We start from the raw sequence: 19521 nt of genomic DNA on the forward strand, positions 1-19521 counted from the left end.
AGGAACTGAGGCTCCAGGGGTTTAAGCAAGTTGATTAAGTCACATTTTGGAAGAAGCAGGACTAGAATCAAGTGCCAGCCTGGAGGTCTTACCTTTAAGGGGTTCATCCTGATAGAGACAGGTCATTCGCCATCACCCTAACCTTGACCATGTTCTGTCTCTTTTCCACAGGTTTTCCACTAAGTACTGGATGTCTCAGACGTGCACAGTTTGTGGGAAAGGAATGCTTTTTGGCCTCAAGTGTAAAAATTGCAAGTAAGTGGCTGTACCTGGAAGCGTCTTCTCACGGTGCCTGGTGTCAGCTAGTGCTTCATTGGGCCCTGAAATGGCTGATGGGAGTTTGGTTTCTTGACTTTCATTTGAGTTGCTTGTTCCATTTTTCGGAAATTGATGTTAAATGATCCTGTATATTTGGGGAAGAGCTCAAGGGGAGCAGTTATGAAAGAGAGCCCAAGCTGATGGGCAGTGCTAGAAATGAACGCATAGTGCTGTCTGCTGAGGCACGGAGCACCTTGCATCTTCATAGCATCAAAGATAAGGGTTGGCAAACTTTTTCCAGAACTGATCAGATAGTAAATATTCTAGGCTTTGCGTCTAGGCCATAGTGTCTCTGTTTCAACTATTTGGCTCTGCCATGTAGCTCAAAAGCAGCCAGAGACAATACCCAAATGAGCATGACACATTTATATATTTCCATAGAACCTTATTTGCATAAATATTCTGCCAGCTGGCTTGGGCCCTCTTGGCTGTAGTTTGCCAATCCCCGAGTTAGACTTTGTGAAATCTTTTTCTTCTTTATTGTTTCTCCTCTGAGCCGGGACGGGGGGTGATGATTCTGCCCATTTTGCAGATGTGAAAACTGAGTCTTGGCAAGGATAAATCTCCTGCCTGAAGTCACACAGCCAGGAAGTGGCAGTCAGGACTTAAACCCTGGCCCCTAACTTTTTTGTGGCATCACGTTGGTCCCCAGTTCTCCCCCCACCCCACGTCCACACATATGTTCCAGGCCATGGCTGGCCCAAGGTGGGGAGGCTGTAGAAAAACTATGGTGGCCAATGTGGGCTCTTGAGTCAGACTAAGATGGGCTCACATTCCGGCTCTCTTGCTTTCTATCGGCATAATCTTGGGCAAGTCACCTCACATTCCTGTTCCTAGTGTTCTCATCTACATGACAGGAGTAGTCATCATACCTGCCTAATGTGGCAATGAGCATTCAAGAAATCAGCACTGAAGACACAGCCTGGTGCGGGGGCAGGCTCAGACTTCTGTCCTCTGTCACAGGTCACACCTGCCTCTCTGCCTGGCCTCCCTCTCTCCTGTAAACGTGTATCAAGAACCCACTCTGGTCCAGTGACTGTAAAATAGTCAATAACGTTCAGCTATAGCAAAGAGTTACAGATGAATGTACATCTGACTGCTGCTGGGAGCCACTTAGATTAAAAGATGGCAGGAAACTGCCTGACTGGCATAACTCAGTGGTTGAGTGTGGACCTATAAACCAGGTAGGTGGTCACTGTTCAATTCCCGGTCAGGGCACATGCCCGGGTTGCTGGCTCGATTCCCAGGGTGGGGCGTGCAGGAGACAGCTGATCAATGATTCTCTCTCATCATTGATGTTTCTATCTCTCTCCCTCTCCCTTCCTCTCTGAAATCATAAAGACTGTGTGTGTGTGTGTGTGTGTCCTATCTAATAAAAGAGAAACATGGTAATTAGCCGTACATCCGCTACCCTTCCCATTGGCTAATCAGGGTGATATGCAAATTAACTGCCAGCCAAGATGGCGGCTGGCAGCCGTGCACTGAAGCGAACAGAGAGGCTTGCTTGCTCCAGTGACTGCGGACTCCAACGTTCCCCTCCTGACTTTCCGGCCTCTCAGCTGCAACTCTAAGCAACTATGTTGCAAATATAGAAGCTAAACAAAACCCCAGAAACCTGCGTTAGTCAGCCGGGCTTCAGCCAGCCGGACCGCAACATTGTATCAAATACAGAAGGTAAACAAAGGCCAGAAACCTGCTTTCAGCAGCCGAGGCCTCAGAGCTAAAGCTGGCCCAGAATAAAAAAGAAAAAAGAAAAAAGGAGCAGTTGGGAGCTTCAGTCACCCGCCAGCCTGAAAACGGCCCTCAGCCCCTCAGCCAGACTGGCCAGGCACCCCAGTGGGGACCCCCACCCTGATCCAGGACACCCTTCAGGGCAAACCAGCCGGCCCCCACCCGTGCACCAGGCCTCTATCCTATATAGTAAAAGGGTAATATGCACCGGGATCAGTGGAGCAGCGAGGCCTCCCGGCACCGGGATCAGCGTGACAGGGGGCAGCGACCAAGGCCCCTGATCACCCTGCGGCTCTGTGTGTGACAGGGGGCGGGGCCACAACCTCCCTATCCGCCCTGCTCTGTTCGTGACAGGGGAAGGCGCCCCAATCCCCTGATCAGCCCTGCTCTGTGTGTAACAGGGTGGAGCCGCAACCCCCTGATCTGCCCTGCTCTGTGGGTAATAGAGGGCGGTGCCCCAACCCCCGCCCCCCACGGGCCCTGCTCTGTGTGTGACGGGGTAGAGCCATAACCTCCCCATCGGCCATGCCCTGAGTGTGACAGTGGCAGCACCCCAACCCCCTGATCCACCCTGCTCAGGGGGCGGTGCCCCAACTCCCCTATCGGCCCTACTCTGTGAGTGACAGGGGGGAGCTCCTCAACACCCTGATGGGCCCTACTCTGTGTGTGACAGGGTACGGAGCCCCAACCCCCCTGATGGGCCCTGCTCTGTGCATGACAGGGGGCAACGCCCCAACCCCCTGATCAGCCCTACTCTGTGCATGACAGGGGGGAGCTCCCCAACCCCCTGATGGGCCCTGCTCTGTGTGTGACAGGGGGGAGGTCCCCAACCCCCTGATCGGCCCTGCTCTGTGCGTGACAGGGTACGGAGCCCCAACCCCCTGATGGGCCCTGCTCTGTGCATGACAGGGGTGGCGCCGCAACTTCCCTATCGACCCTGCCTTGAGTGTGACAGGGGGCGGTGCCCCAACCCCCCAATCCGCCCTACCCTGAGCGTGACTGGGGGTGGCATCGCAACCTCCCGATCCACCCTGCTCTGTGCATGACAAGAGGCAGCGCCCCAACTCCCCAATCAGCCCTGCTCTGAGCCCGACCAGGGGCTGCACCTAGGGATTGGGCCTGCCCTCTGCCACCCGGGAGCAGGCCTAGGCCAGGAGGTCATTATCTCCTGAGTGGTCCCAGACTGCGAGAGGGCACAGGATGGGCTGAGGGACCCCCTCTCCCCCCCGAGTGCACAAATTATAATATTTTAATATATATATTTTATTTTCTTTATTTTCTTTTATTTTCTTTATTTTCTTTTATTTTCTTTTAATTTATATATATATATATATATAAATTAAAAGAAAATAAAAAAAGATGGCAGGAAACCTTCTTCCTCTGTAGCCTTGTCTGTCCCACACTCTCATTTGGGCTCCTGCAGGCCCCCACCCCCAGCCCTGCCCGGTGATGGAGGTGGGCTGGCACAGGGGTGAGGGCTCCCTCTTCCCGCCAGCCTGCAGGTCTCACCTGAGTGACGAAGGGAAGGCTCCCTTCCCCTGTGGGAAGGATTAGGTAGTTCCAGCCCCTAAGGAGCCTGCAGCTCCATGGACACAGGGAAGACAGACAGGACAGTAATTACCAAGCATTTGTGTTGGGAGACCCCCTGCCCACCTTGGTCCTCCACAGACCCAGGCTCTCAGGTGAGCCCCGAAGATGGCGGCCCCTGGTCTTTCCCAAGAGGCACAAGGCCAGGCCTGGGGTCCAACCGGAAAGCTGTCTGATTTCCCCCGAACACCAGCTGCTCCCGGGCCGTGCGCAGTCACACCGTGTTCTGTGGGGGACAAGGCAGCTTTCACAGCCTCACAGCTGCGGTGTGGAGGCTTTGAAGGCAGGTAATTAGGTGACAGGGACACAGCCAGGAGTCGGCCAGGCTGAGGCTTCCTGAGCCGTTTAATTTTCGGCACTGGATGCAGAACTCAGAGGCGTCCTGTGCTTCTGTCCTCTGTTCTGGAAGTAATGAGCAAAGGCTTGGAGCCTGCCAAGGGTTGGGGTGGGGGGGACTGGGGGAAGTATGAGGACCTGGGGGAGGGCTGGCTGCTAGAAGCACAGACTTTATTGACTAGGACCGAGTCTGAGTCCCAGCTCCATCGCCCAACTCCCTGTGTGAGCCTGAGCAAGACGCTTGCCGTCTGGGAGCTTAGTTTCCTTAGCTGTAAAGTGGGTGCACTAGGAGCACCCGCCACAGGACTGGTGGAAGGAGTCAGTGACATGTCCTTGCCCCCAGGTTACAAGGTTCTATTACAGAACTTTCTCCTCACTCACCTTCTGCAAAAGTGACTCCTGGTGTGAACATGGCAGAATTCAAGCCACGCCATGCTCCAGTGTGCCATGGGCACCAGTTTGCTGAGCCCTTAGAAATCCTGCCACAGTGGGAAGCAGACATGTGGCTGCTGCGGGGCCCGGCACGCTCGGGAATTCTGACGTGTCCCTGCGTAACTGCAGCAGGGTGAGCGTGCTCCAGGTTGGAGCGGTGAGCCCGCACCACAGGCCTCGCCAGTTAAATTTACATGTATTCTTCTGTGAATAGAACCCTCCGCTTTTGCATTAAGAACAGCGAGGATGGACGGTCATTGGTATTTGTTTTCAAAGGTAGCGACATTTTGGACGCACTTATGGGCAAGGTAGAAGGGTTGGATGAGGGACAGAGACAGGTAGCACACAGACCCCACTGTCCAGGAGTTTAGGGGAGACACAGCTGTTGAGAAATGAATTTCAGTGAAACAGACGTGCACGATAAAGACAGTGATGGGGAATTTCAGAGAGGTGGCACCGAGACTGGCGGTGGGGGGGGGGGGCAGTGGGGTTAGAAAAAATGGGCAGAACCATTTGTTCATTTACTCATGAGATCTTTATTATTTTTGAAATCTGAGATAATAAGGTAAAATGCTCAGCCTAGTACTTGGCCCATGATAAGACCTTAATAAACAAAAGTGAATACATTAGTTTTGGGGTACCCCTCCACCCAGGAAGCCAGGAGACTCCAGAGTGTCTCACCCCCTTCCCTCCTGCTCCTGTGTCACGCCCACTTCCTCCGGAATTATCATCAGCTGTCTTGTTGGCGTTCTGAATAGAGAGATTAATGAAGTAATAGGAAATTATGCTCAGAAAGCAATTTGCAGTTATCTAAATCGAGGCGTTTTCATCAAATAGGTTCATGAGCGCGGAGTGGAGTTCCATTCTAAGTGGTCGGATGTCAGCACAATCCGAGTATTGTCTGATAACTGTGGGTTCAGCTGGCTGGAGTTTGCCTTTGCAAGAAGGTGCTGATGGCGTCCCCAGCCCTCGATCATGTTATCTGCCTCTTTCCTCTGTGCGCAGCTGAGGCCTGGGTCCTCTCCCCCATCTGCATCTCAGGGCGGTATTTGGGTGGCTGCACTCTAGAAAGCAAGAGTTGGAACAAGGTGCTTTTTTTTCTGCATGTGCTGGAGTGTGGGAGGGAGGGGGGTCTCCTAAAACCTCCGTAACTCACTCGTAGGAATACCCTTCTCAGGATCTGCCTCTAGGGAGCCTAACTCGGTAAGACAGCATCAGAGTCCAGAGTCAGCAGCCAGAGAGAGCTGGGTTCAGGTTCTGGCTCTGCCGCCTCCCAGCTGGGCGACTCTGGAAAAGTTTCTGAACCTCTCTGATGGAAAACGAGGCTCATGCATACATTCATTCAAGGTGATAAGACATGTACTGGTAGAAACCCAGGCACATTAATGACTTGGGGATTCCTTCAAATCAGAATCTTTAAATAAGTTGTTCAGCATTTTCTTCATTGCAGAAATGGATTTTCTATTAACGTAAAGTATAAACAACAAGAACCATTATCACCTTTGTGGGTTGAAGCAAGGTCAATGGTCTGGAAAATCTAGCTTATTTCCTACTTCTCCGTAGTTCTCGTTCTCTGTTTTTCTTTGGGGATTTTCTGAACCAGCCACCGTAGGAGACAAATGGAAGGGTTTATATCCGTGTTTCTCAATTGGGCACTGTTGCCATTTGGGGCCAGGTAATTCTTTGTCTAGGGATCTCTTGTGGATGTTTCAAAGTATTGCTGGCCTTCACCCACTAGATGCCAGTAGCCCCCCAACTCTACCCTCAGTTGTGACAACCAAAAATGTCTCCAGACATTGCTAATGTTCCTGGGGTGGGGGAGGAAGGCAGCAAAATTGCCCTTGGTGGGCAAGCACTGGTTATATAGTAAATCACTCATTCCCGACCGCTGGGACTGTGGTATGCATTGTTCCATTTCAGAGTGCTAGCATTATAGTGCTATTTCTTTCTTTTTATTTCTTTTTTTAAAGATCTTGTGCTTTTTAAAAACATATATATCTTTATAGATTTCAGAGAGGAAGGGAGAGAGAAAGAGAGAGAGAAATATCAATGATGAGAGAGAATCATTGATCAGCTGACGCCTGCACGCCCCCACTGGGGATCAAGCCCGCAACCCGGGCATGTGTGCTGACCAGGAATCAAACTGTGACCTCCTGGTTTATAGGTCGACACTCAACCACTGAGCAACACTGGCCAGGCTACAGTGCTATTTCTAAAATAGTCAACCGGTTATATAGCGATCAAACATCCTGGTTTGTCTGGGTTGAGCACTGCAAGTCCCATGTCCCAGGTTGGCTGGAGGCAGGTCCATGCTAATGGAAACATCTCATGTTCCCACTAAGGTCACTGCCCACTTCATAAGCATCTCCCTAGCAAGGTCAAGAGTGGCATTTGGAACCCAAGTTAACCAGCGCTGGATTTTCCATTTGTCCCAGTGGGGTTTGAATGCCCTTTCCACAACCCCCCTCTCCTCCTGCCTGCAGTAGCCTGGCTGGACATGCTCTCGTTTCTCTTCCTGCAAGCTGTCACTTTTACTAATTTTTGTTTAAATCAGCCATGTAGTCCTTTATCCAGTTTTGCTCTGTTAATGGACCTTTTCACTTGGATTTCATGTGTTCGTTGGTTCCCTTCATGCCCTGTATATCCCCTTAGCCTGTGTTCTTGCTTCAAATACAATGTTTTGTCTGTGATGAAGAGATAAAAGTGTGAAGTAGGCCATGGTTGGTTAGAGCCATTGGGTGCACTAATTTTCTCAGCTGTTGAAAAGCTGGGGCGATGATGAGCACTGATGTTGCAGCTGCTGCGAATTTCCTGGAAGCTTCAGGTACTTGTACAACAGGCAGGACATTGGCAGGATATAATTATGAGCGTGTGTTTCAGAGATCACCAGCTTGAAGCCTGAACTTACTTTTCCATTAATAGAAACACTTCAGTTTTTGCCATAATCAGAGTGGGAATTAATGGTCCCTTATATGCATTTTTACCTATTATAAGCAAAAATGTGGGTCTAATTACAGTTGTGTGAGGGATTATTATAACTTTACTGGGGGCTGAGGTGGGGGTTGAATGTGATGATGATGGTAGTGGTGGTGGTGATGATAGTGATGATGGTAGTGGTGGTGGTGATAATGATGGTGGTGGTGGTGATGATGGTGATGGTGGTAGTGAAGATGGTGGTCGTGGTGGTGTGATGATGGTCGTGATGATGATGGTGATAGTGGTGGTGATGGTGATGATAATATTATATATTGAAGACTTACTAAGTGCCAGACATTTTGCTAAAAACATACAATATTTCATTTAATCCTTGCAACAACCATGGAAGATAAGGTCTGTTATTATCCCCATTTTACAGATGAGGAAACAAAGACCTTAAGGATTAAATAACTGACCCAAATTCTCATGGTGGGTGGATCTGCTCTTCAAACTTACATACAATCCTTCTGAATCAAGAACCTGGACTCCTAACCACTCACATGAGCTAAGGGCTGGCCACACAGAAGGTCGGCAACAAATGCTCCCCCACTCTGCTCCTCCTTGAACAAAATAATCAAAACGGAATGTGAGACTGATCTCAACCTGACCCTGGACCAGAGCTATTTGTCTTTTTCTCATTCCTCCTGCCACTCTCACCCATCGCCTTTCTTGAATTGAAAGATGACAAATGGGTCTTCGTGTTTTGAGAAACACCTCCAGGTCCTGGGAGCCGTGACGACCCTGTGGCCATGGGCTCCTCTCTCGGGGAAGTTGGGGGGTGAGGAGGGTTGGAGGGCATCCCCAGCAGCTAATAAACCTGCAGTTTCGGTACATACCCTCCTAGGGAGAGAACATTGCTGGGGTTTCCTGAGAATTTTTCATTCAGCCCCTGGGGCCTGTGGTCTGATTTATATGTCACAGTCCCCAGCACCTTTCTCATTTATGTCATCGGGGGTTTCTTTGTAAGAGTTGCAGGCCAGAGAGTTCAACCCACTGCGTTGTCAGCAGTGAGGGGAGGGGTGTTTTGATATCCTCCACTGAGGACATACGGAGATGTTTCTGGAAGCATTTGGCTCAAAGAAGACACCATAGGGGAACCAGACTGAGACAACTGCTGGGTCAGGCGATTCAATGAAACAAAGCCCCAGGCGAAGGGGGTCCTGATGGGGTTTCCAGATTCCGCAGGAAGTGTGAGGAGCACTGAGCGCAGGGACTAGGAAAAGGGGGTAGGAAAGGCGGGGAGGGGACCCTGGTGCCCTTTGATGGTAAATGTACTGCCAGAGGGGCCTTTCCAAAATGCTTACCCAGCCTCCACCTTCCTGCTTAAAATCCTTCCGTGGTTCCCCTTGCTCTCAGAATAAAGACCCACTCTCCTGCCCCATCCCTTGCTCACCTCTCCTTCCTCCCTTCCAGTGCCTCCCTCTTCATGCCCAGAGGGGAAGGAGAGCTCATACCATCCCTGCAGGGAAGGAAACTGCCCCGTGGGGGAGGAGAGAGGGCGGGGAAGGGAATGCAGAGAGGGACTTCTTTGCATTTCACCAACTTCAAGGGAAAGGATGTATAAGAAACAGATACCATTTTCAAAAACAAATTTTGATAGAGACTGTCAGTGCTCCTACATTGGTAGCGTTCCATCTGTCGATCCTTCCTTGTTCTTCCCTCCTCTCTCTCCATCTCTCTGATACGGATCCAGTGTGTTATGCACCAGCCACCAGACCAGGCACCGAGGGGGGCAGTGGGAAAGGGAGCTGCACGATGAGGAAGACCCAGATGCTGCCCTCCAGATAAATTCACGTATTTAATTTTCAGACGGAGAGGACATCTCATTTAGCCTGCAGCTCCTTTGGGGAATGAGATGTTCCGCGCAGGCAACTTTTCTGGACAACTGAAGCTTATCCTATTAGCCTTGAAAGTTAAAAAAAAAAAAGGGAATGATTTTCAATGAAAGTTTTAAATCAAGTTTCCAGCTGGATGTGGGCATCCTGTGGGCACTCGGTGTGCTTCAGCCCTGAAAGCAGAAACACTGCCTATTGGCTGCCTGAGTGGGTACTGACCTGGGCATTTTCTCATGGGATCCTCGTCACAGTTTGCATGAGGACCCTGGACCCCAGCGAAGCAGACGGATGTCCCCTTGGTCTGGGAAGGGTAGAACCTCAGGTCAGGCTTAGGTCTGGAACCACATACAACCGTTCCCATGCCTGGCAGTGGCCCAGAGCCGCCCTCCTGAATCCCGGTGCTCCTCTGGGCCAGGCCTGGTGCACACGTTTGTCCCTGGTCATCAGCTGTGCGCTCCCCAGCTCCCCCTTTCCCTCCTTGTGGGACAGAGCACCTGGGAAGGGAATTCACCATCAAGGACTATGGGCTAAAGAGACACACGGGAGTGTGGTCAGAGGGCTTGGTTCTGGTATGCGGGCTCTGGGACTGACCTCCCTGGTGTTCTGATTTCTGCCTATTGTAATAATCATCGTGTCTTAGTTGGCTTCGCATGTTTCCACAGACTTTGAGGCAAGGACTCCAGGGCAGATGGTTGGTTTATTGGAGAGAAGATCCCAGCCCACACCAGCAGGGGAGTCGGGGAGAGACAGGGAAGGCAAAGCAGCCAGCACAGGTGCCTCAAAGGGCAGTTATGGGCAACTTGGTCCAGCCCCACCTTGACACACCCCTGAGTTGTCCTACCGAAGAGAGAGGAGACTGAGAGATTCATCACCCAGCTCCCCATCGTGCTGTTTCAGGCTTCCTGCATTTCAGCCAGCCCACCTTTCCAGCCAGAGAAGGTTGTCTGCGGAGGGTCTTAGGGGCTGGCTGTACCAATTAGCAGTAATGACAATAACCACCATAGTAAGAAGGACAGCACCTGCTGCTGCAAGTATCTGTCCAAGCACCTTATTCGTGTCATATTATTAGTCCTCACTGCCGCCCTGTGAGGCAGGTGCTATGATTGTCCCCACTTCACAGGTAAGGAAACTGAGGCTCAGAGCTGGTCAGCCACTTGCCCAAGTTGTCACAGCCAGGAAGTAGGGGTGTAGGGATTTGAAGCCAGATTTATTCTGTATACTATCCTGACCTCATTTCCCCCCTTTTGGGGGTGGGGGTGGGGGATGGTTTATTCTGTAAGAGTCACGTTCCCAGACATCTCTCACCTGGGAGGGAGATTGTAACCCTCTTACATGGTGGTTCTTAAACTCAGGAATACACTTGCTGGAAATTCACATTCAGTTACTGAATCAGAACCTCAGAGGGCAAACCTTGGGGAGCTGACTTGGGTGGAATCATGCATACACTGGAAAAAACGATTCTTTGTAAGCGGGACATAGGGTCTGCATTGTGCAACAGTTTGGCCTCGGTCCCTGCGACCGCCCTCCAGGGTCTGTGTGGTTTCGGCACTTAGCTAGTCCTGCAGACTTGATGAGCAGGTCCTGGATGTGTGGGCACTGGTTCTGACATCTGGACCTCCACGCGAAGCGAAGAGCCTGAGCGTCGGAGCCGGTTCTTTTGGGCGTTCTGCATGAGCCGCGGTTGTGCTCCCACGCCTAGCTCTGCCCTCTGAGGCGGAGGGACTTCCACTCCACAGGCTGTTGGCCGCCACTGCAGTCACCTGGCTTGAGACGACTGTGGACGCTGCCAATGACCAGGACTTTCCCCTGGATGCTCACTCTGCTCGCTTCTACCACATCAGCGCCCCCCTCTGTGTGTAACCTGCATGTCCCACCCTCCCAGCAGGGAAGGAGGCCTCCCATCACTGCCTTGGGTGGCTGTCTCCGACAGCTAGAGCCTTTAAGTAAAATCAGAGGCCCCCACTCACCCAGGTATTCTGCCAGGGCCAGTCAGGTCCTCTGTTTTTCCATCTGTAAGATGGGAATGATAGTAATACCTACTTCATAAGGTTGTTCTAAAGATCCAGTGGCATAGTGTCTATAAAATGTGTAGTACCATGGCTGTCAAATGAGTCTTCAAGTAAATGGTAGATGATTATTGGGATTGGAAGATGATGATGATGAAGATAAATATAGACTGATGGGGGAAATGTCTTTCATAGCATGAAGTGGGCACTGTTGAAGTGTCTACCCACTTTTGGGCCACCCAGGGCTGACCCGTGAGAGTGGTATGGCAGCAGTCTCTGTCCAGAGTTAATTTCCTGGCTGCCAAGGATAATGTCTTTTCAGTAGCTGCCCCATCTCATCTTACAATTTGGTATCCACAGTACTCAGAGATTTCTGAACCACTGGGCATTCCATCCATCCACCCACCCATTCACCCACCCACTGATCCATCTACCTGTCCATCCACCCATCTATCTACCCATTGACCCATCTACCCATTCATCCACCCATCCACACACTCATCGATCCATCTACCCACCCATCAATCCATCTAACCATCTATCCACGCACTGTTGTGGCAAGGGAGCATCCCCGAAAGGTTTATTAGGGGAGAACTCCCCAGTAAGCCAATAGAGTCCCATGCAGGTTACACACAGAGAGGGGGAGCTTATGGTAGACGTGAGCAGAGTGAGCATCCAGGGGAAAGTCCTGGTCACTGGCAGCGTGCACAGTCATCTCAAGCCAGGTGACTGCAGTGGCGGCCAACAGCCTGTGGCGTGGAATTCCCTCCGTGCTCTGAGCGTGACCCGTGCTACAGCCAAGCTTGAATGTTGAATGGTCAAAGCTCTAGTTCTTATAGCCCCCGAGAGGTGGAGATCCCACTCATATCTGAGTCCTGATGGAGCCTTTACCCAAATGTCCAGACTTGTGGTTTTGGGTGTTCCTGTTATACTCCATACCTCAGTCTTGACATAGTGCTTGACATGACTATCACAGCCGACAGTGACTCCATATTGGTTTGTAAAAGGTGTTCAAAAAGTCCACTGGGCTTTTGCTCTTTATACCCATCCACCCATGCATTAATTCATCTGTCTGTTCATCTGTCCATGCATTTGTGCATCCACCCAAACATCTATCCATCCATTCATTATCCATCCATCTATGCATCCATGCATGCATCCGTTGCTCTGTTTATCCATGTATCTATCCATCCATCCATCCATCCGTCCTTCTCTCTCTTTCTCTCAGGTTAAAGTGCCACAACAAATGCACCAAAGAAGCCCCGCCCTGCCATCTCCTCATCATCCACCGAGGAGGTAAGTATTTAACACAAGGACCAGCAATGCGGAATCAGCAGGGAGCTTGGAGCCTTCCTTGCTGACCCATGGAATCAGAATCCGCATTTCAGCAGGATCTGAGTCCTGTGCACTTTGAGGTTGAGAAGTGCTGCTCTGGAGCAGGAGTTACAAACTCAGATGCCTTCCAGGGCCAAGCAAGTGCCGTAAGAATGAGAAGCTGGCCAGATGGGGCCATGCAAGGTGGAGAGAGAGCCCCGACGCTGTCTAGGGAGAATAGCCACCCAGCCGCTCCGTGAACTGATGCTGCAGCATTGCCCACCTTTCAAAGAAAAGCCCAACTCGTTTTATGTGCCCTGTGCTTATTTAAAAACGTTAGCAACTTATTCAAAGTTTAAAAATTCTTGCTGGCCTCCTCCCTGCCACCCCCCAGGAATGGATGAAGCTAAGGCTCCAGCTGGGGGTAGAGCCTTGCTAAGGGGGACTGAGCTCCTCCTAGTCCTCTCGCAATGCCCCTCCCAGCCCCTGGCCTGGTCAGTGCCTGCTCAGGGGAATCTGCTGGAACAAACCCAAGGGAAAGCGAAAGAAGGAGGCAAATGGCTGCAGAAAGTGCTGAGACATGTCCCAAAGCCAGCGGGCCGTTGGTTTTCGATGATCTCTGCTTTGGAAATTGCAAGTGAAGGGAAAGTCTTGATCTCTCTTTTTGTGCTCTGTTCCCCTGCCCCTCCTGCCCCTCTTGCCCCCCCCTCCCGGCCCCTCCCCACCCACATCCCCAGTTAAGAGCCATCAGTGAGGCTGTTTTAAATCTGAATTCTCTTCTTGAACTGTCGTGGCTCAGCTTTGTTGGGGAAATTGCCTCCCACCCAATTCTCATCCGTAGCTGGTTCCTCTGGCGCCCGCCTCCCATGAGGAGACCAGACCAGCCTGCTGGAGGGAGACCCGCTCTCAGGGGCTGGCGTCTGAGGGAGGGCTCCCTCCCACCCACCTTCACAGCCATGGGCCCCCCTTTGTACATGCGAAGCAAACAGAGCTTTCCAGAAGTCCACCAGATTTTTGCTGCCCCCACCCCATCGTTAGTAGGAAGTTGGAAATAGTGGCAGTTTCTATGGTAATGTCTGCTCAGGCTAAGCAGAGAAATTAAATCCCTGGGTCAGTCCAAAGCTTTAAACTTTTCCACTAACACCCCCTTCCGCCCCCACAATAAAAATAAAAGCTAATAAGTAACACTTACTAGCATCCAATTTGAATTTCTCATTTTTGTCCCACCCCGTGGTCCCTGTACGTAGTACAAATAACAGAGGGGTAACAGGAAAAGGGCTTGGGTGATGTGGTTTGGCGCAGTAAGTATTTATTTAGCATCAGCCGTGTGCCCGGATCTCTGTGTAGCTTCAGAATGATGCAGAAAGGGACGCTGGGAAAGCCAAGCCTTTCCTCCAGGGACCCCAGTGGCCTTGATTAGGACAAATGTGTTTCGACATGGGACGGGCTGCTCAAGCCTGAGAAATCCGACAAGTAATGAAAGGTGATCCTGACATGAAGGTCGACGGGGCAGGGATGGGTGGCCATAATGAGCTTGTCCACTGATCACAGACCCTGAGAAATCAGGAACCTCTTGTATTTCAAAGGAGCTCAGTTCTGAAATGAGCACCAATGTGAAACAATTACGGTACTGAAAACAAACAGATAGCTTCCGTTTTACTATTATAATTTGTCATGGTCAAGTCACATATTGACAATGAAAACAACGGCCACGGAGAGCTCCTGATGCCACTACCCTGACATGACAACTGTCATTTTTAGTGACTCCCTTCCAGCCTGGGGGTGGGCCTCTGCTGTCCTGGAATGGAAGCCCAAGTAATACTTAAACTCCCAAATCGCTGCTTTTATCCCTACGGATCCAGCAAGGCTAGTCCGGACAGAGTCGGTCCCGTGTGACATCAACAACCCTCTGCGAAAGCCACCCCGGTATTCGGACCTGCACATCAGTCAGACGCTCCCCAAAACCAACAAAATCAACAAGGTGAGGCTGGGGTTCTGTTGGGCCGGCTGGGGCTGCCGCTGCAGGAGGGAGGAGGGGTCCGGAGCAGGATTCGGTGGGCATCCGGGAGCACTGCCTCGCCTCCCAGCACCTGGCACTGCTAATTCTGTGTGGTTGGTGTTGAGTCAAGCTTGGGGGGCATCCAGCCATCAGTGGAGAGTGAGCGCCAGGAACCTGTCTGACTGAGGGAGCCGGCACACGGAAATGAGAATGAATGAGTGTGTGGAGGACGGTCAGCAGGGATTAGCAGGAGAGTTGAGACGGGTTCCATAGTGGTCCAGACCCCGCACTCTTTGCTCTGTGAGATGTTTCGCCATCTGGCGGGATTAGCGTTGCAGATGGTTCTGCGCTTTCTGACACATCTGTGAGTCAAACCACCGGGGGACAGGGATCTATTTCTGAGCTCCTGCCAGAGACGGGTGGACGGGTGTGTGCGGGGGCCCTGAGCTCGGAGCCACAGCCACTTGGCTTGACTTCCTGCTGATCCTCAGGCATGGGCCTGTCTAGGCATCTTTCTTTCCAATGTGACCTGCAAATGTTCAGTATGATTTCCACATCCTTTGTTTGGTCTGCTGGTCGGACTCCACCAAAGTTGTCCCAGGCTGCTTCCAGCCCCGCAGTAGGAGGCACAAGTTGTACTTGCCAACAGGTGGTTTCTCAAGCCCCGGACGCCTCCGTGCATGGTATTGAAGGTGGGAAAGTGGGGATCAGCCTGAGTGTGTGGCAGGTCACCAGCCTGTGTTCAGGACCCAGAAGAGCACCGGGACTTCTCACTGGTGAGGCACAGTCTCACTTCTCTGCATGAGGCTGCAGAGGACATGGCCCCCTTCCCAGTCTGTTCTCCACACAGCAACCAGAGTGCTTGTTAATGAATATAATTTAAATTGTGTCACCTCTGCTTAAAAAGCATCTGGTAATTTTCTAGTGCATTTAGAAAACAAATCAAATACTGCACCCTGTAAGGCAGTGTATAATATGGTCCCTCTCTCCGTCCCTGACCACCTTCTCCATGCCTCCCCACTACAGCCCATGTCCTTTTACTCCCTGCTATCACCCACTATTTTTACTAGTAGATTTCTTTTATTTTTTTAATATATTTTATTGATTTTTTACAGAGAGGAAGGGAGAGAGGTAGAGAGTTAGAAACATCGATGAGAGAGAAACATCAATCAGCTGCCTCCTGCACACCTCCCACTGGGAATGTGCCCGCAACCAATGTACATGCCCTTGACCGGAATCGAACCGGGGACCCTTCAGTCCACAGGCCGACGCTCTATCCACTGAGCCAAACCGGTTCTGGCCGTTTTTACTAGTAGATTTCAGTCATTCACCATCTGATTCCGTGCGGCATCATCTCAGCAGTTGAGAACTTGGCCTCTAAAATCAGGCAAACCTAGCAGCCAGCCTTGGCTTCCTCCATTTACCAGCTGTGAGACTCTGGGCAAGTAATGGAGTCTCTCAGAGCCTCAGTTTTCTTGTCTGTAAAATGGGTACATTCCAGTTATGCACTGCTGCTCAAACAAACTTAGTGGTATACAACAACAGCCCTTTAATTATGCTCCTGGAGTCTGTGGGGCAGCTATTAAGAAGCAGTACAGGGGGGATTGTTTGTCTCTGCTTCATAATGTCCAGGGACTCAACTGGGAAAACTCACAGTGGGGAGCTGGAATAATCTAGAACAGGGTTTGGCAACTAAGGCTTACAGGCCAAATCCAGTTTACCACCTGTGTGTGTGAATAAAGCTGGATTGGAACAAGCCACACTCTTATTGTTTATGGCTGTTTTCATGCTACAATGGCAGAATTGAGTAGTTCCAACAGAGACCACATGGCTCACAAAGCGCAGTAGATTTGTTACCTGAAAAAGTTCGCCAGTCCCCGATCTAGAGGCTCCTTCACTCACGGGTCTGGTGCCCAGGTTGGGATGAGTCAAAGCCTGGGCTCTGTAGAAGCTCCACAGGAGCCCCTCCATGTGGACCTGCCTTGTGGCTTGGGCTTCCTTCCAATATGGCTGCCTCAGCATAGTTAGGCTTCTCAGGGTTTGAAGGGCAGCTGTTTCAGCAAACAGGGTGGAAGATACATGGGCTTTTATAACCTGGCAATATGAGTCCATGCAGTGATGGTCTTGGCTTGCATTAGCCAAGGGTTGGCAGTGACCGTTCTGTTGCATTCTGCTGATAGAAACAGTCACAGCCTACTCAGATTCAAGGGGAGGAGATGCAGACCCCATCCTGTTGATGGGAAGAGTCCAAGGAATTTGTGGCCATGTTTTAAAATGTCTGTGGTGGGTAATAAAAGCACCAACCTCAGAGAGTTATTGTGGGGAAGAATAAAGTAATCAACATTAAAAGAACTTAGTGCAGTTCCTTGGCACATGGTAAGTGTCCAGGAAATTCTAGCTATTATCATCAGCTTAAATCTTGGGTTTCCGGTCAAAATTCCATTTTTCTTTATTATTTGAAAAAAATGGGTCTCCAGGAGAGGGGATCCCCATCTCTGGAAGGGATGAGGAGGCTTGCACAATGAGGCCCCTGGAAAGTAACTGCATGCCTGTAACCCAGCCTTTCCTTTGTGACATCTTGGGGACAAGGAGCTCAGAGGCATCACAAAACCCCTCTCTCTCGATTTCTAGGCACAATGAGCCTCTTGGTGTCAGATGGGACAGAAACAAGGGTCAGATAGATCAATTACTGTGACATTGTTCTGCTTGTCTGCCAGCAGGAGAATTTGATAAGAGAAATAAATTAACCTCTATTAAGAAAGTGGCTTTGACATGAAGGTGGACAGAATCTATCATAGAGCTGGGTTATTTTTTCCCCCTCTTTCTCTTCTCACTGGCTTCACACAGATTCTTTTTGTCAGGCAATGATGTAGTTAGTGCAATAGATTTCTAAGCCAATTTGGTCTGAAGATTTCCTTTTCATTGCTGTCTGTCTCCTCTCCGGTCTAGCTCAGTCAATCCAGGTTCCAGAAGCCCAGCTTTTTCATTCGGCATAATGGTTAGAGTCTGCATTTTTTAGTCAGAAGGCTTGGAACTCAGTTTCTTCACTTGCTATGTGATCGGAGCAAGATCTCTCTGCCTGATTTTTCTCTCTGTAAAATGAGAAGTATCATAGCAGACACTACTATTGGGATTGTGGAGAGGATTGGATACAGTGATATGTGTAAAGAATTTAGTCCAGCACTGGATACTCAGGGCATGGAAATGGATAAAGAAGAAGACAGAAAATGAGGAAGAGGAACAGAAGGAGGATTAGGAGGAAGAAAGTGGAAGAAGAAAGAGGATGGAGGAGGAAGAGGAAGAAGGAGGTGGAGTGGAAGAGCAGAAGGATGAATAGGAAGAAGAAGGAGGAATAGGAAGGAGGGGGAAAGAGGAAAAAGAAGAAAAAAGAGGAGGAGGGAGCCAGAGGAGAAGGAGATGGAGAAGGAGGATGGAGGAGATGGATGAGGATGGAGAGATGGAGGAGGAAGTGGAGATGGAGGAGGATGGAGGAGATGAATGAGGAGGAAGTGTGGAGATGGCACAACCTTGTGCTTCTGCTTCTAGGCTAGAGCCATTAACTCTCTGTCTGCTTCCAACAAGTCACCCCCCTCTTTGAGTTTCAGTGTCCCCATCTGTAGAGTGAAGGGCTTGGACTGGGTGGTCCTAAAGGATGTTTCCCTTCCCTGCATGAGGTGGGAGCTTGAGTTTCCCTCTGATGGAACACAGCCTCCTGCTGCTGGTCCTATTGGGACTCAGATCTGAGTCCCCTCCTATGGGAGTGATTCTGCCTGGGAAAAGTGGGCTCTCTCTCTCTCTCTCTCTCTCTCTCTCTCTCTCTCTCTCTCTCTCTCTCTCTCTCTCTCTTCTGATTCAGTTTGTTCACATCAGCCCTGAGCTTTGCTACACGGAAGAGAATTACATGGTTCCTATCCTCAAGGATGTAGAGATAATTCCTTTCTCCATAAAGACAGTTCCTCCTCCTCTCCCTCCCTCCACCTCTCCTTCCATCTTTCCTTTTTTATTTCATTCATTCATTCATTCATTTATGAGCAACCTCTTAGTTTTTGTTTCTGTACTAAGTTCTGCAGATTCCAAGATGAATACGACATAGTCTAGTAGGAAGAGATAGATCTTCTCCCTCCCTCTCTCCTCTCCACCTCTCCACTCTCCTCCTTCCAGTTCTTTCTTTCCTGTTTTCCTTTGTCTAGCACACATGTATTGACGGACCACACTGTGCCTGGCACCTGGCTACTGCAGATCTTGCTTCCCGGAGCTGCCGTAACAAATGAGCACAGCCTTGGAAGCTAGAACATCGATCACTTATTCTGGAGGCCAGAGGTCTGAAATGAAGGTGCCAGCAGGGCTGGTTCCTTCTGGAGACCCCGAGAATCCCCTCCATGCTCGCTCCTAGCCTCCGGTGGCTCCCGCAATCCTTGCCGTTCCTTGGCTTGTAGCAGCAGCATCAGTCCAACCTCTACTGCCATGTGCGCATGGCCTTTTCCTCTGTGTGTCCCTCCTTTTCTGTTTCTTATAAGGACACTTGACATTGGAGTTAGGGCCCACCCCAACCCAGGATGATCTCATCTCAAGATCCTTACGTTAATGGCGCGTGGAGTCCTTTTGTAAAGTAAGGTCCCCCTCTGAGGTTCCAGTGGAACACTGTTCAGCTCCCGACCTCACCCACCAGGGCCATGTGAGGATGCACGCGTGGATTCACCTTCATCTTTGCTTTAGAGCAGGTTCAGGGGCCCGGAGAGGCGGCGCTGGTTCCAGTGCAGATGCGAGGGGGTGCGGAGGCTCCTCTCCCGCTCTCTCCTGAGCTGTCAGGCTGTTGATTCTTTAATAAACACTCGGGAGGAGAGGTGTCGGGATGGGAAGCGCACACTGGGCACCTCCGCGTGGCTCTCTCCCGAATCAGAGAGAACGGGGAGCGTGGCTGTCACCTCCGTGCTGCATTCCGTGGTCCCTTCACTCGGGGGTCCAGACAGTGGGCAGGAACTGATGC

At 50.7% G+C, this 19521-nt stretch overlaps 1 protein-coding gene across 1 annotated transcript in view; it reads left to right on the forward strand.

Annotated features, from left to right (window-relative positions):
* KSR2 (kinase suppressor of ras 2) overlaps positions 1–19521 on the forward strand; it is a 258784-nt gene that overhangs the window by 189805 nt on the left and 49458 nt on the right. The window contains 4 exon segments of the mRNA XM_023760417.1: positions 172–255; positions 12450–12515; positions 14390–14516; positions 18391–18517. Of these exon segments, the coding sequence (XP_023616185.1) occupies positions 172–255; positions 12450–12515; positions 14390–14516; positions 18391–18517 (404 nt within the window).

The sequence above is a fragment of the Myotis lucifugus genome, unplaced genomic scaffold (genome assembly GCF_000147115.1).
Source record: "Myotis lucifugus unplaced genomic scaffold, Myoluc2.0 scaffold_181, whole genome shotgun sequence".
Lineage (NCBI taxonomy): Eukaryota > Metazoa > Chordata > Mammalia > Chiroptera > Vespertilionidae > Myotis > Myotis lucifugus.